This window comes from Ctenopharyngodon idella, chromosome 5 (genome assembly GCF_019924925.1).
Source record: "Ctenopharyngodon idella isolate HZGC_01 chromosome 5, HZGC01, whole genome shotgun sequence".
NCBI lineage: Eukaryota > Metazoa > Chordata > Actinopteri > Cypriniformes > Xenocyprididae > Ctenopharyngodon > Ctenopharyngodon idella.
The window spans coordinates 43,415,305-43,431,104 of record NC_067224.1 but is presented as its reverse complement, the minus strand read 5'-3'; the positions used below and the strand labels follow the sequence as shown (position 1 = coordinate 43,431,104).

The following is a 15,800-nucleotide window of genomic DNA, read 5'->3' as shown; positions in this document are numbered from 1 at the left end:
ACAAAGTCCACAGAATTGATTTGCGTCTGAGCAACACTTCCTGAATGAATCAACCGTTTGAATGAATCGGTTGAATCTCAGTGACTCGCTCATTAACACGGACTTGCTGCCACCTCATGATGGGTTAAATTTCATATTTAAAGTAGCCTGTCTTTTAATTTTATATATAATTTCAAATAACAGTATTTAATGTTTTATATTTTCAACATTTCAAAACATTATTTATGCATCTATAACTGCTCTTGACTGATTAACTTTAATAAAGTTTAATCTATAGACAGTTATATTATACATTAGATTACAGTTTCTGTACCTGAAAATCTCCTGTTTAAGCCTACATAAACCTGAAAAGCGCCATTTATTTCATTTGTTTGTTCTTTTGTGTTTATTTGTGTTATTACTTGTAATTTGATTATTTGTTCTTATTTTATTACTGTTTAGTAATATTTAAAATTTAAGTGAGTTAATCTAGTAGCTTTTGGTGTTATAACCTTATTTATTAAGGATACATGTATCAAAAACAACGAAAACAATAGTTAGGTTTATTTTATAGGCCCATTTTCTTTTCTTTTACTTTATTCATTTTTTGTTGTGGGGCCAGTTTTGGCAGGGCAAGTAAAATTAACCACTGGCTCAACTGGGCCAGTAGAAAAACTCCTTAGCGTTGAGCCCTGAGTATGCATTAAGCAATCCACATATGTCCTGTGTTTCCTTTAATTATAAAACACTCAATTTATAATTTGTCTAGTTTTAAACACGATGCGTAACTAGTGTCAAACCCTGTAAAAGACAGCTATGAAAAATGTTTGCAATGGCTTATCTTGCGTTATTGGAAGACTTGGCAAACAATGTTTTCTAATATTGTGCTGATCTGCTTGGCGAGAGTGCTCTCTTTGCCACTATAGAGACAGTGCACATTTAGGCCACGCCCACACCAGGGGGGAAAACAATCCAACCGTCTCCATTGACTTTGTATTGCGTGAGGCTGCCTCCTTGTCATTTCTGACTTATAACAAAAACAGAACAATGTCTAAAAGCTGCTGTGTGACAAAGTGTACAGCAAACAAACTAAAAAACCCAGAACTAAGTTTTTATAAGCTACCGAACCGTAAAAGCCAGCCTTTAAGGAGACGAAAGTGGATACAGGCAATAAGACGTGAAGCATCAGCAGGAAGAATGGGTAAATTTTGGGATCCTGACACTCAGTATGCCTCAGTAAGCCTACGTGTGCAGTAAACATTTTGTCACTGTTAAGTCAAATATCCAAATGTCAGTTTTATATATTATATTTATATTATATATATATATATATATATATAGTTGCTGATTACGTTACCCTCCAGTGGGCATAGTTCTCATAGTAATATGACATGTCGCGCTCTGTCTCAGTCGCCTGCATCCACTTTTTAGTCCTTTTAGTTACTTAAATGTTCGTTTTTTGGATCGACAGCTTATAAAAACTTCTGGGTTTTTGGTTCTGGGTTTTTTAGCTTGTTTTCTGTACACCTTGTCACAGCGCAGCTTTTAGACATTGTTCTGTTTTTTGTTATAAGTCAGAAATGACTAGAAGGCAGCCTCACGCAATACAAAGTCAATGGAGACGGTTGGATTGTTTTCCCCCCCGGTGGGCGTGGTTTTCAGATTATGATGCGTGTCGCTCTGTCTGTGTTGCGCTGAGGAAAAAACACAATCACGTGATTTTTAAAGGGAAGTGTTGTCACCATATATGGTTCATTGGAGGCGTTTCCAAATGCTAATGACCGTGAACGTGAACGAGCATGTTACTTACGCACATGTGGGATTTACCAACAATGATTGCTTACTCGTGTGCATAAAAACTGCGTGCGCACGTTTGATTAATACGGATTTTCTTGTACTTAGGCACATTCTAAATTTCATTCGTAGGACAAAATATAGAATCTTTTCTACACACTGTTGATAAATGAGGACCCTGGTCAGTACACTTAAATCAAATCATGATATAGACTAGTGTCTGTGAATATTAAACCGCAAATAGACTATTTAAATATGAATCCTGCAAGTCTGTGTGCCTCTGAAATGAATGATGTGGAAGCGCGGTTTCATTTACCTCACACACACACATGCGCAATTTCAGCAACCGGTCAAAATAAAAGTTCGATTTAACTTGTGTTAGTGTTGAACAGTAGAATTTAGATAAATTAAATGAAATCTTTTTAAGGAATAATCTCAGTTTTTCTTCCATGTTTTAATTTTAACAGTAAAGCTCTGTTGTGCAGCACATTGTTTGACAAAAAAAGTTTAATTTCATGATTAACACTCTGGAGTCGGCGGTATCGCCGGCTATACCACCTCGGTTTTTTCTTACCAGTGTGAAACAGACTAAAAATACTCTATCAATTTTGGACATATCAATTAAGAGTTATATACCATTCTAATCTGTGAAATGTCTTCTTTTATTTGTGTACACTCAGAGTAAAAACAAAATGTTGTGCTTTTTGCAAAATAAAGAAATGTCAGGGCATGTCCAAACTTCTCCAGGGCCCCAAAAAATCCTCAGACCCCAAAGGGTTAAACGATAAATTAAATGGTATGCGTTCATTTGATTGCTAGAAAAGTTAAAATACGGAACAGAATTTCTGAAAAAACAAAACATTTCATAAAAATACTTTTTTTAATTAATACATTTTGTTGTTTTTAAGAATTCAATTAATTAGACATGCTTTTTGATTATTAAAATGTATTTAAACCATTAAAATGGAATCTAGAAAATTAAAATATTAATTTTATTATTATTAAAAATAAAACAGAATTTGAGGGGAAAGAATAAAACCTATATCATAGGGCCCTAAAAAATGTATTTTTTTGTTAAACTTTTAATAAATTGTTGGTAAATTGGATAAGTTTCATTATTTCAATTAGTTAGACATGCTTTTTGATTACTAAAATTCAATTCAACCATTAAAATAGTCTAAAAAAAAATAAAACTGAAAAAAACGGAATCCATAAAAATTAAAGTGGTTTTCACCATACTTTACGGTGTTTTACTATAAATAATATAAATAGAAATTATGTAATGGTCAGGAATTTGTTGAGATAACGTTGAAGTGTAGTTAAAAACTTCATACGTTTCATTGTTATCTGCATGTGTGAAAGTGACGATGAACTAACATCACCTTGTACCGTTTAATCAATGCTATTAACATTGACGCATCAGTGCTGACTTAGCATTGTTTCAACAGTTGCTGCTATGAATGGCATAGTTCAAAAGAGTGAAATTGTTGTGACATGTGATGTTCATCGGCCACAGCACCATTCACAGGTCATCTCAGATATATGAAGTATAAAATAAGAAGCTTTACCTGACTGCACTGTATCTGAAGCTTCTTCAGGCTTTCTAGAACAGATTTTCTCCTTCCGTCTACAAACTCCTCCTCCTCCTTATTCAGAGAGGGTTCGATTCGCACCTTACCGCTGCAGCGACAGACAGAACAGTCCTGAATGTAACTTATTTGATATTTAGATATTGAATATTCTAGATTTCAATGCAATTAAGTCTGCAGTTTATGTTGAACAGTTATTATCATAGTTAGACTTTAATTGTGTAAGTAATGTAGTACAAAACTTATTTTAATGCTTCCATGAATCTGAGCAGGATTACATACCTTTTCTGGGGTTTGGATGCGCTCATCTATAAAACAATAGAGTCCACATGCAAGTCAGTTTCTGTTATTTGAGATTATATATATATATATATATATATATATATGAAGAGTTTGATTCCAAAATGCTATAAATCCATTTTGATTAATTTGAGTAAAAATGTGTTTTCTTTACCAAGAAAGTGGCAAGATGAAAACCACTATTTTCTGTTTTAAACTTTCACATAGCATCTTTAGGTTATAATAACATTAAAAATTAAAATCCAGATTTTGATTTTCAAAGATTTATTATAAAAACTGATTATTTTTCCCCCAAAATGCAATAAATCCATGACACGTTTTTTTTTTTTTTTTTTTTCTCTATCAGATGTTTAGAATCAAAACTAGCAATGCCAGATTCGAGAATTAATCATTCTTGGTCAAACGGCTTTTAAAAACTGTTCAGTTTTGGGGACTGTGACAGAAGTTTGATGCTGTCGTGGAACAAGCAACAGCCACCGGCATTTTTCCTCCTCCTGAGTGCCTCATCTTCTTAATCTCCTCACGTAAATGATTAGATTTCGATGGCTTATGTTTCTTACTCACTGCAGAAACCACCACATGTTCATCAATGTCGTCAAAATTATTCATTTTTCTGCCTTTGTTGATCACAAAGTACAAAGTAGATAAGGAAAACTAGGAAGCCGGGTGTTTTCAGAGCGCCGCCATTACTGTTTACAGTGCGTGGAATGGTGCGCTGTGATTGGCCGAGCAGATATATCGCGTTCTGCAGAGAAGGGAGATTGGCGTTTTTCGCGGTTTGGAAAGAAGGGAGAAAATATGACAGAATAACACGGCGGATATCGCATTTTAAGTAAAATTATAAAATTGACTTACCGACCAGATACAATACTGATTTTTTTTTTAAATGGTGTTTATCGCGTTTTGGAACCAAACTCTTCATATACACTGCCCTCCAAAAGTTTAGAAACGCCCTAGAAAAGTGGGGTTTTGGACAATATTGGCAGGAATCCTTTTTAATTTGTGATAATTTTGCACTGATAAGGGACAACACAAACTACAAAAATATATTTTATTGCATAAACAGCTTATACATAGAAAAAACTTAAATTTTCAATTCATCAAAATATCCACCATTAGCAGCTATCTGACCTAAACTGGGTTCTAATTGGTTCATTGTATTCTAAACTTAATTGCCAATCAATTGTTGAAGCTATTAAGGTGTGCTGACCCAAAAATCTTTTACAAACCTGGGCCAAGTTTAAACCAGTAACCAGGCATCACAGCTGGCAAAGGGGCATGTCTGACTTTGACATGTATATATTGCCATTATTATGTAATAAAAAATGAAAAGTCAAGTTACTTTAATGTATTTGCACCAAAAAATGATAAGGATTTATGCTGATATTGTCCAAAACTTTTGGAGGGTAGTGTATATACTGTCTATAATACAGCTGATTGTTTCAGATGTCATGCAAATTTACATCCTTATAGTTTTTATTCTAATAGAGTCAGATAAATAAAATGTAAGGATCAAAATAGCAGCACTGTAAAAAAGTTTTTTTTTTTTAACTGTATAAGTCCTTTTAACTTAAATTAAACTGACTTAAAGTTTGTTCCAAACATACAATTATTTATAGTATATTTAAAGAACATTACACAGATTTTGATGTGTAGAAAATTGAAAACTTTGTCATTGAAATATGAATCCCGCAAATCATTTTTCACCATGGTTGTTTATTTATGCACTTTTCATAGTGTGCAGGCCACTGCTGTTGACCATGTTTAAATTGGTTTTAAAGTTAATTACAGAAAATATAATATATAATGCCATGAAACCTTTTAACTGCATTGCTATTGCTGAAACGACATTATTTACTTTAAGCTTAAAAATATATACTTACTATTCCTGTAAATCCTGAGTCTTCACCAACAACACCACAGCAGCTGTTACCTTGACATACGGACAGAAGATACTCTTTATATAGCTCTGAAACCACACTTCAAGTTCAGACATAATCATGAGGGTGGGGGTTGTGAATGAAATTATACAATCATTCACAGGGACCAGGAATATTTCCTTGTAATTAATTATGCAAACTCTCCTCATGCACCTCACCTTTTTTTTTTTTTTAGTTTTTTTTTTTAGTTTTTGTGGCAGGCAACAGGTTGATCTTATTGAACATGTTTATATAAGGCTCTTTTTACTAAGAAAAGGCAAAAGACTTCAGACACATTACCAGGGATATGGATGCTTGCACATGTTAAATTAATAATGTTGTGTGATATTTCATTTATGTTTGTTTCTTTAACAAACATTAATATTATCATTTAGGGATATTCTAGAAAGTAATTCATAGATGTAATTCAGTATAATGATCCATATATACAGGCAAGCAGATGTGCCTAGAATATGAACACACACGCTTAATTGTACGTTACGAGTTCTTCTGTGGTATCGCTGCAAAAAACAGCCTTTTGGAACCTTTATTTTTAAGAGTGTAATGCAAAAATATTGTCTTCGATGCCATTGTCTTAGCAGTAGATAGACCTAGTGTTTTTGACATGAGAAATTTGTTTTAGCTGAATGTTGTTTTAGAACATTAGGTCATGTTAAGCAGTTTGATCTGGTCTGGCTGGTTTTAGGAGGGCACAGCTGTCAAAGACGTCCTCTTTTAAACACAAAACACTTTCAATGTGATTCATTTTCACTAATTGTAGGTAAATATCTTCATCCTCCATTTCAGGAGCTTCAAACGGAAATAAAAAATAACTGACACAGCTACTAAAAAATGCATTGCTGATGTGAGAGATAAAATCACTGTAATAGCAGTCTGGGATTATCAGAAATAGAGATGTGTTACAGTTCACAGGTTCATCTCCTTTGAATCTGATTTTTAGCATTGATGGATTAATTAAAAATTGTCTTATAGAAGTCAAACACTGTGATCGCTGTCCATATTGTAGACACAAGAAAAATTAATAGGCCTTGACCATTTACACAAAGAATTTTTAGCTTAACCCTTGTGCGTCCTTATGGACATTTTTGTCTTTTTCATTTTTTTAAAATGTATTTATTTATTTTTTTTTGTCATTTTGCCTGTGTTAATGCCAACTGCATAAATTTTGGCTCAGGTGTGTTTTACTACTTCACCCCAATAATTTTAACTAGTTAAATGGCCCTGGGATTAGAAGTTGCATGGGTTTCAATGGGGACATTTTTGTCCTTAAGGTCCTGAGTGTAACTACTTTGTTACTAGTGTAAAATTGATTTACTAAAGGAAATTGGGGTGAAGTAGTAAAACACACCTGAGCCAAAATGTATGCAGTTTTTTTTTATTACAGGAATTGTTGTTTATTAGTTACATTTACAAGTAAGCAACTTAAAATTTAAAATGAGCACATATTCGAGATTTCTTAACATTTGATTTATGTTTTCACTTTACTTAAAGCCAACAATGATGCATTTATAGAGATTAGTAACTATTATTACTCACAATGAGTATTTATAAGAACACAACACTGCTATTAATAACAATATATTCACTAATTTGGCAGAAATAAATCTGAATAAAAAGTCATTGTAACTATAATATAACATTATAGCAATGCAAGCTGCATCTTTATAAATACATTCATGGAACCATATGACGGACTAATTAATACTTATAAATCAGTGCATAATGAATTATGAACATGCATTGAAAAGGAAAATGCATGACTTATAAGTAATTATAAAAGTAATATAAATGTAACTATAACTGTTTTTATAATGTGGTATAGGTCTTAATAAGTCTTTATTAATGTTTATAAAATAGTAATACTTGCTTATAAATAAGTATAAATGGAGCTATAATTCATTATAAGCATGGTATTCATAGAAAGTGTTACCAGAATTTTTAGCTTATCCCTTGTGTGTCCTTATGGACATTTTTGTCTTTTTCATTTTTTTTAATTAATGTATTTTTTTATCATTTTGTCTGTGTTAATGCCAACTGCATAAATTTTGGCTCAGGTCTGTATTTTTATTGGGATTTTACTATTTCACCAAATCTAGCCTAAACCATAAAGTACTCACCCGCCGGCAGGCTGAAGTCCTTCAGGGATGACGTAGAAGACTACCTTGTGGTTGTTCTTTATTGAGGCTCAGTTTGTAGTTATAAGTAAAGTCTCACGGAAGGCAATCGTAACAATAAAAATACTTTTATTGGTTACAATACAAAGCAGTTAATGCAAAATAAAACAAAATAAAACTTAAATCAGCTTAAGTTAAAAATCTCTATAACTAGAGATGTAGCTTAAACTAAAGATGTAAAACTAAAGCTGTAGCTTTTTTTTTGATGCTGTTAAGCGCCCCTTGTTAGGGTATCAGGTGTCCTTCTACGCTTAATGCAGGCAGCATCTGAGGAGGCCTTTTATTCGTCAGACTTTTATACTACTTTTTGGGAAATTGCAACTTCATCGATTGATCAATGCCTTGTATAATCAAATTTTCCTGTTCTAGGCGTATCAGCCTCTGTCCTTCCTCTTGGCTTACGCTGTTGTCTTCTTCTAGCACTCTTCCTCTTCTTAACTGAAATCTTCATCTGGCTCACCTCCGCTTGAGGTTGCAACATGCTCTCTTCATCCTTTAACCGTTAACCTTTGTGGTTGATTACAAACAACAAACTCAAAAACCTAACTTTCACAACTGTTGCTTAGTCATCTTATCTTATAACAAACAAAGGAGGTATTGCAATTACTTAATTTCATAATCATTCGAGCATTCAAGCATATACAGTACAGAACACATTGTGAAATAAATGTTTTTCTCCAAAACACGTTGGCCACAATTATTGCTACCCTTTTATTCAATACTTTTTGCAACCTCCTTTTCCCAAGATAACAGCTCTGAGTCTTCACCTATAATGCCTGATGAGTTTGGAGAACACCTGACAAGAGATCAGAGACCATTTCTCCATACAGAATCCTTCAGATTCCCAGATCCATGTTGGTGCTTCTTCTCTTCAGTTCACTCCACTCATTTTCTTTAGGGTTCAGGTTAGTGTTGTCAAAAGTACCCGTACTTCGGTACCAAGTCGATACTGAAATGTGACGATACCAGCATTTCTGTAATACCGGGAGTACCGAGTATCCGGGTATATTCGGTACCCACTGATAGGGCTGTGCCAGTATTTTACGTGAATATGACACGAGTGAAGCACAAAGCTTTGTTTACAGAAGAAATAGGCTAATAGGTTAGCAATTAAATGTGACTTCGCAGCCATGGAAATATTTTGGTTTATGCCGAATGAGAGAGGTACATGAGTCCATACTTTTAAGCTTTGTCAGGTTTGTATTCCGTTTTAAGAATCGCGATCTGGTAGAATTTAACAATATTCCATTAGTTATTCCACTGAACATGGAAACTCTGTTTCTTTTCCCAAATCTCCACTCATGCAGGGGATTATAAACGTTTCTTCCTTTCGTTCGCTTTTAATTAGGCCTATTATATTCGCATTCTTTACTGTGGTAAAGTAGAAAAACACCGTAGGACAGAAATCTTTTTGCTTGCACGTCAATTTCTATTTAACACAGTTTGTGCTTGTTATTAGACTTTATAAGGCGCGTCAAATTGATTTGTATAGCGCGTTTCACACACGCCGGTGATTTTTAATTTGCTTTCTATGGCAGTGCAAAATCAAACATAGCCTGAATGTCTGAAGATAAAACTAGCTCTTCAGACCTTGTACAACAAGTGTCAGTTGCTTGTAACATCAGAAGATAACATGAAGATATTATTACAGTTTTTTTGGATTGCTTAAGCACGATTTTCAAAACACTACACACAATTAGCACAACCACACACCCAGTTAGCAAAACACTACAGATCCTTTGCATAATTAAACACTCTTGTAAAAACTATACACTTCTGTTTAAAAACCACACTTTGTTACCATATGAAACACACACGTTTCACATTACTATACTCTGTTTGCACGAGTTACACTCTGCTGTGATTAAACCTAAAACACTTTTAGCACTTCTACTTCCCTATGATTAGAGTAGGCTACCATCAACAAAGTACAAATATAATGTAAATTCACCAAACACTACACAAGACCAATGTTGCAGACTGAAGAAACTCATTTATTTCTCAACACGCCCAAAATGTTGACATGGAGATTCATAATACTGTAACAAAATGTCACTTTACGTATTGTACTGTAAGTTTACTGTAAAAAAAAAAAAAAAAAAAAAAAAACTAGACATTGTCTCTTCGCCTAGCTGGATCTGGCCAGAGAATTTCATCAACATCGCAGGCAATGTTGTCATTAGCAAGACACCTTGGAAAGCAACATCTTGAATGACGAATCCATCCTTGCATTGCTGCTACCTCCATCTGGTCACAGGCCTCCTCCATGGCTTGGATGAGGGGTACCTCAGCCTGGAGACGGAGATCATATCCCTTCCACCGCCATGCCGAGAAAAACTCTTCTATAGGGTTGAGGAATGGAGAGTGCAGATCCTAGTAGTAAACCTCACTCCTCTGATCTCAAGAGATGCTCTAGTGACTGATGCTAGAGGTTGCAGCCTTTAGCCTCCTTGTTAGGGCGTCCGAATCCCACGCCGGAGACGCAGGTTCGAGGCCCGCGCAGAGTGGGGCAAGTAGGACCTGGGTAGAGGGGTTACACTGACAACTGAATATGCTGGAGATTGTTTCTGGATGAAAGCAGAGGATTTTTCTTGAAACCCTTCCGAACAACTTGTGGGGATGTAGGTGCTGTTTGATAATTTTTTTTAGGCTTTCTGAGACTCAAGACTCAACTAAACCATTTATATACACTTAAATGCATCTCATATGTCCAGGATGGAACAGGAGAAACTTTCATAGATGATCACAATCTCTCAAAAAAACCCCCACCCTTGTAAAATCACAAGGCAGAACAATAATTAATCTTCCATTCAAACACTTTCATCAACAAATATCATGTATACGCTTAAAATAACATATTAACTTAACATCTCAACACTTATTGAACACATTGACACTTAAACATCACAGTTTGTCACACTTCATTGACTCGTTAACATTTTCACATGTGACTAGCTTTAGCCCACGTGTAAATTAGCACTGGTTTGCGCACTATGCGTAAGCGGCCTATATAAACACTAATATCACACAAATAGTTTCTTGCATAATGTCAAGTTAATATTTGAAATATAACTCACCAAAGCAAGAATTTGATATCCTACTCAAACAAGGAAGTTAATTTGCGGTGCTTTGATGCTCCGTGGGTCTGCATCGGCCTTTATTTCTAATTTTCTGCCTCGCCCTCTTCTCACTCTGGTGACAGCTTCTCAAAGTTATCGCATCCACTCAGAAATCCAATCCTTTCATTATATTTAGGTCACTTTTCTCTAAATCTATCGTTCAATGTGGAGAGTTTCTGGAGATCGTTCCGTGCAGCTGCTTTGCCTGACTCGCTCTCTCTCTCCCTCTGCTCATACTGAAGGCGGCAGCAGCGCCGGCGGGACTTCTGAATGTGCTGCTAACATTGGCTCTTAGGAAAATCAGTCATTAAAACGAGGACTGTGATTGGACGAAACAGTTTTCCTTCTGGAACTTTCCTCTTTTTTTCTTTTTCTTAGCATTCTTCAACTTAATTTTTAAGTAATTGTTAACCTTTTAACTGGTAACCTGATTACCTGGGTTACACAAGTGCTGAAAATACAGACATTCAATACTAATTGTTATTACTGTATCCAATATAATTAACTAGATGTTAACTAGATGTTCTGGATTCGGTGTTCTCCATTTTTTGATGTTGTGTCTAATAAATGATCTGTAGTGTTTCTATATTGACTGGCTGTGTGTATGATCTGAAAGCTTTGTTTGATTTTGAGTCTAGGTGAAATGGTTTTGAGCCGATTGTTTGATTTTGCCAGTAGAGTCAGGGGTTTTGTGAATATAGTTTGAAGATTTGGTTTTGTGTTTAACGTTGTTAGAAAATGAGTAAAAGTTTCAAGAAATATGTCTTAACAATTTTGGAAAAATTAACCTGTTGTGTTACCGTTTATTATGTGCTATTTCTTTTAGTTAGATATTGTATGATTTCAGCAGTTGTTCTGTTGTCACTCTGAGGAGCTGAAGGTGAAATTGAATTGGGTAATATCTGCACTAGGGAAAATATATCTGCTTAGCCACAAAGGGGTGTTAAAATTTAAAATTGCTTACACAATTTCTGAAACTATGGTTTAATTTCTCAAAACCTCTACACCCAAAACCACAAAACGTCATGCATCTCTTGCAAAAGCAAACACTTCATACAAAACTACTTTAACTCGACTAAAATAGGTGTTTTTGTATAGTACCTCTACATACAAACCATCAAATCATATGTGGAAGTCGTGGGGGGTCAAGACCCACCCTATCTAAGGGTTGTCTATGGAGTGAATTTTGTGCCATAATTAAACAAACAAATCCAGCATTTTGCAAACAAACTTAATCTGCTTTGCAAAGGGAAAACTCGACTCGCAAACAGACAGAAAGCAATGTGCAAATACAAAGGCCTGTTTGAGCGAGAATGCAGTAACAAATGTATTGTTTTACAAATATAAATAAATATTTCACAAAAAAATACAAACCATCCTACAAATTGCATATAACCTGTGAACAAATACCAAACCTACAGCATATAAATGCATACCGGGGTGTTACGATTGTGAGACACTTGCCTTTTTATGAGATCTCTCGGCTCGATTTTCTCACAAATGTTGTTGAACAACTTCCTCTTCCAAAACAGCAGATGGCGCTATGCAAGGGGATCAATTTAGCGCTTGAGAGCAAGTGCAAATCCTGGCAGCGGCAGGTCGCAGCGCCACTTCCGGTGGCATCTGGTGGAGTATTTTTTTTTTTTTTAAACAAAAGATTTGGTGATGCATATTACATACCAGCAAGCAGATGTGACCAGAATATTAACCCAATAAGCTAAATTGCATAAGCATTTTCCCATAAAAGAACATACACACACAAAAGGAGTTCTCAGCAGCCGATAGGCATATACGCACACGCACGCAAACACACAAACATTATTTATTTATTTCTTTAATGTGATCTCACATTTGCCCATTTTCATTTTTGTAGCTATTACAAAAATTTTCTAAACTTCCAAACTCCTCCTATACTTGCCAAATTTCCATTCACCACTTTATTTATTTACGTGCATTACATGAATGTAATGGGGGGGGGGGGGGGATTTCAGATCTCACACAGTTTCTGCCAATCTCATGTTAATCTTGAGTACATATAGAGTAACAATGCATATTTGGCATCACCAAAATCCCGGGAACAAACAAACATACGTGCACAACTCCGCTGCTGCCTCGGAACAACAAACTTCATCCTCTGTTCCCTCAACGCTGGGTTCTTTGGGAAGCTGAAAAAGGTAATCTTTCCCTCACAACCAAAAACACACTCCTTTGGTGACACGAGCTGCGTCTCATTTCGGAGGCTGCGCCCTCCGCAGGTCGCATTTGAAGGCTGCATACGTCATCAAGGATGTCATATTTAAGAAAAAGTAAAATACTGTAATTTGAGAATGCAACTCTTTACCAGTGTAAATAAGTCAGAATGCATGAAATAGCATTACACCCCCCCTTTAAGATTAATGAATTTCTGATGTTTGTGTGTTGCATGGCTTCTGCCATCAGTCGTTGCCTGCCATCAGTCAAGGCAAGGGAGGCAGTCTCTTTAGAGAAAACACTGGATGAGAAAAATGATCGATACTTGCATTGTTGTTATTTTTGTGTATTACAAAATGTGACGTTAAAAATTGTAAAAGTCACTAGTTTTTATATAGTAACTCTGTCCAACAGCGACACCTGCTGGTAAAGTTAAAAAGAACAGCTGAACATCAGTTAACAAATAAAATATATTGTTTGTATTGTTACTGCCTTTTGTTATTATTTTGGAATAAATGTAAAAATACGTAAAAACACTAACTTGATGAGATTTATTGGTTTTAATAAATGGAATCAGAATATAACAGTGTAAAAATACAAAATATTGTATTTAGCCTTTTTTATGTAATGTTTATTTTACCAGGAATATGTGACAACATTAAGTGTAACAGGGACATGAATTTTTTTTTTAAAAAAGTGATACATAAAAAAATTTCTAAAAATAATAATAATACACATGTGTTTGCCTTGTTATTTTAAAAACACTGCCGCACGCCACTGAGAACAGTGTATTGGCGCTGGCAGGAAGTGGCGCTGCGGCCTGCCGCTGCCAGGATTTACGTTTGCTCTCTAGCGCTAAATTGATCCCCTTGCATAGCACCATCTGCTGTTTTGGAAGAGGAAGTTGCTCAACTGCATTTGTGAGAAAATCTGCCTGCACACATTTGACCAACAAAAACCTGGTCTAAAGTCAATGGTGCAGCAATTTTTTTTTTTTTTGTTATTTAAAGGCCGCGTTAGTAATATACGCCTACAGGCAGGTGCACAACATGCGTACACTCTGCTTGTTACATCTGTAGCATAGCGTCCAGCCCCAGAGGTGCTGGGTATGTTAGGGAGTACCACAGTGGACACTGGGTTGACTCTCCCGAAGCAAATAGGTCGACTTCCGCTTGACCGAATTTTTTCCTCGGTGTGGAGTCTCCACTCCCCGGGCCTCGGCCCCTGCCTTGACAGGGCGTCCGCTCCCACATTTTGATGCCCTGGAATATAAGCTGCTTTCAATGAAAGGAACTTTCCCTGGGCCCACAGGAGGATCCGACGGGCCAAGTTGCAAAGTCTGCGAGACCGCAGACCCCCCTGATGGTTGATATATGAGACCACCGTCATGTTGTCCGTGCGGACCAACACGTGATGGTCCCTCAGGTCTGGGAGGAAGTGTTTCAATGCAAGAAATACCGCCATCATCTCCAGCCGATTTATGTGCCAGGAAAGCTGATGGTCCTCCCATAAACCCTGAGCCGAGCGACCACTCATGATTGCCCCCCAGCCCGCGAGGGAAGCATCCGTCATAAGCATTACACGACGACGAGAAGTCCCCAGCACAGGTCCCTGGGACAGGAACCAAGGCTTTTTCCACATGACCAGAGCATGAAGGCATCGCCGCATGACTTTGATCATGCGAAAAGGATTTCCCCTTGGAGAAAACCCCTTGGTCCTGAGCCACCACTGTAAGGGTCTCATGTGCAGAAGGCCAAAAGTTACCACGTTGGACGCAGCTGCCATAAGACCCAACGGTCTCTGAAACTGTTTTACAGTGAGTGACTGGCCAAACTTCACCCCTTTCACGGCCCCGAGAATGGAACTCACACGAGCAGGGGATAGATATGCCTGCATCGTGGTGGAGTCCCAAACTACCCCTAAGTAGTTGGTAATTTGACTCGGAACCAGCACACTTTTCTTGGCATTGAGCCTCAGCCCAAGCTTCTTCACGTGCGACAGAACAACATCTCGATGTTGAACTGCCAATTGTTCTGTTTGAGCTAGTATCAACCAGTCGTCGATATAGTTCAGTACGCGGATGCCCTGGAGTCTCAACGGAGCCAGAGCTGCATCCACGCACTTCGTGAACGTGCGGGGTGATAAAGATAGGCCGAAGGGAAGAAACTTGTATTGGTAAGCTTCGCCCCCCAAAGCAAACCTGAGGAACTTCCTGTGATGAGGATGGATGGATACGTGAAAGTATGCGTCTTTCAGGTCTATCGCCACAAACCAGTCCTCGGACCTGATCTGTGGGATAATCTGTTTGAGTGTAAGCATTTTGAACTTTAACTTTCGTACAGATCGATTTAGCACACGTAAATCTATGATCGGATGTAACCCTCCATCCTTCTTTGGAACAATGAAGTAGCGGCTGTAAAAACCTGACAGCTTGCTGGGAGGAGGAACCCTTTCTATAGCTCCTTTTTGCAAGAGTGTCATAACTTCTTGTTCCATAATCAGAGACTTCCATAATCAGAGACTGTGGGAAGAACCCCGTTGAACCTGGGCGGCCGAGAGCCGAACTGTATTTTGTAACCCTGTTTTACGATGAGCAGCACCCATTTCGAAATGTTCGGGAGACGTTTCCATTCTTCCATAAATTCTACTAAGGGAACCAGTCTCTCGAGACTGGACTCTGATGTTTTCTGAGCACTTGGCTCGTTGGTCTGACGC

The 15,800-nt window shown here is 36.8% G+C and overlaps 1 protein-coding gene and 1 long non-coding RNA gene across 5 annotated transcripts in view; both read right to left on the bottom strand.

Moving 5' to 3' along the window:
• The window catches only part of LOC127513086 (cytosolic phospholipase A2 gamma-like), a 58,221-nt gene that overhangs the window by 20,607 nt on the left and 21,814 nt on the right, over window positions 1–15,800 (bottom strand). The window contains exons 1-4 of one of the 4 annotated variants that reach the window (XM_051894626.1): window positions 7,720–8,245; window positions 5,546–5,595; window positions 3,645–3,670; window positions 3,342–3,453 (exon numbers count right to left, since the gene is read on the bottom strand). The exons of 1 other annotated variant lie outside the window; for it this stretch is intronic. In XM_051894626.1, the coding sequence (XP_051750586.1) occupies window positions 3,342–3,453; window positions 3,645–3,670 (138 nt within the window). In that variant the 5' untranslated portion in view covers window positions 5,546–5,595; window positions 7,720–8,245. Of the gene's footprint in view, window positions 1–3,341; window positions 3,454–3,644; window positions 3,671–5,545; window positions 5,596–7,719; window positions 8,246–15,800 lie in introns of those variants that run through there. 2 more of the 4 variants (XM_051894625.1, XM_051894627.1) reach the window with 2 other exon arrangements.
• Window positions 9,853–11,247, bottom strand: LOC127513124 (uncharacterized). Its single transcript, XR_007930332.1, has 2 exons — window positions 10,854–11,247; window positions 9,853–10,296 (listed from the first exon to the last, which is right to left on the bottom strand). It is a non-coding gene; the product is annotated as an uncharacterized LOC127513124 (long non-coding RNA).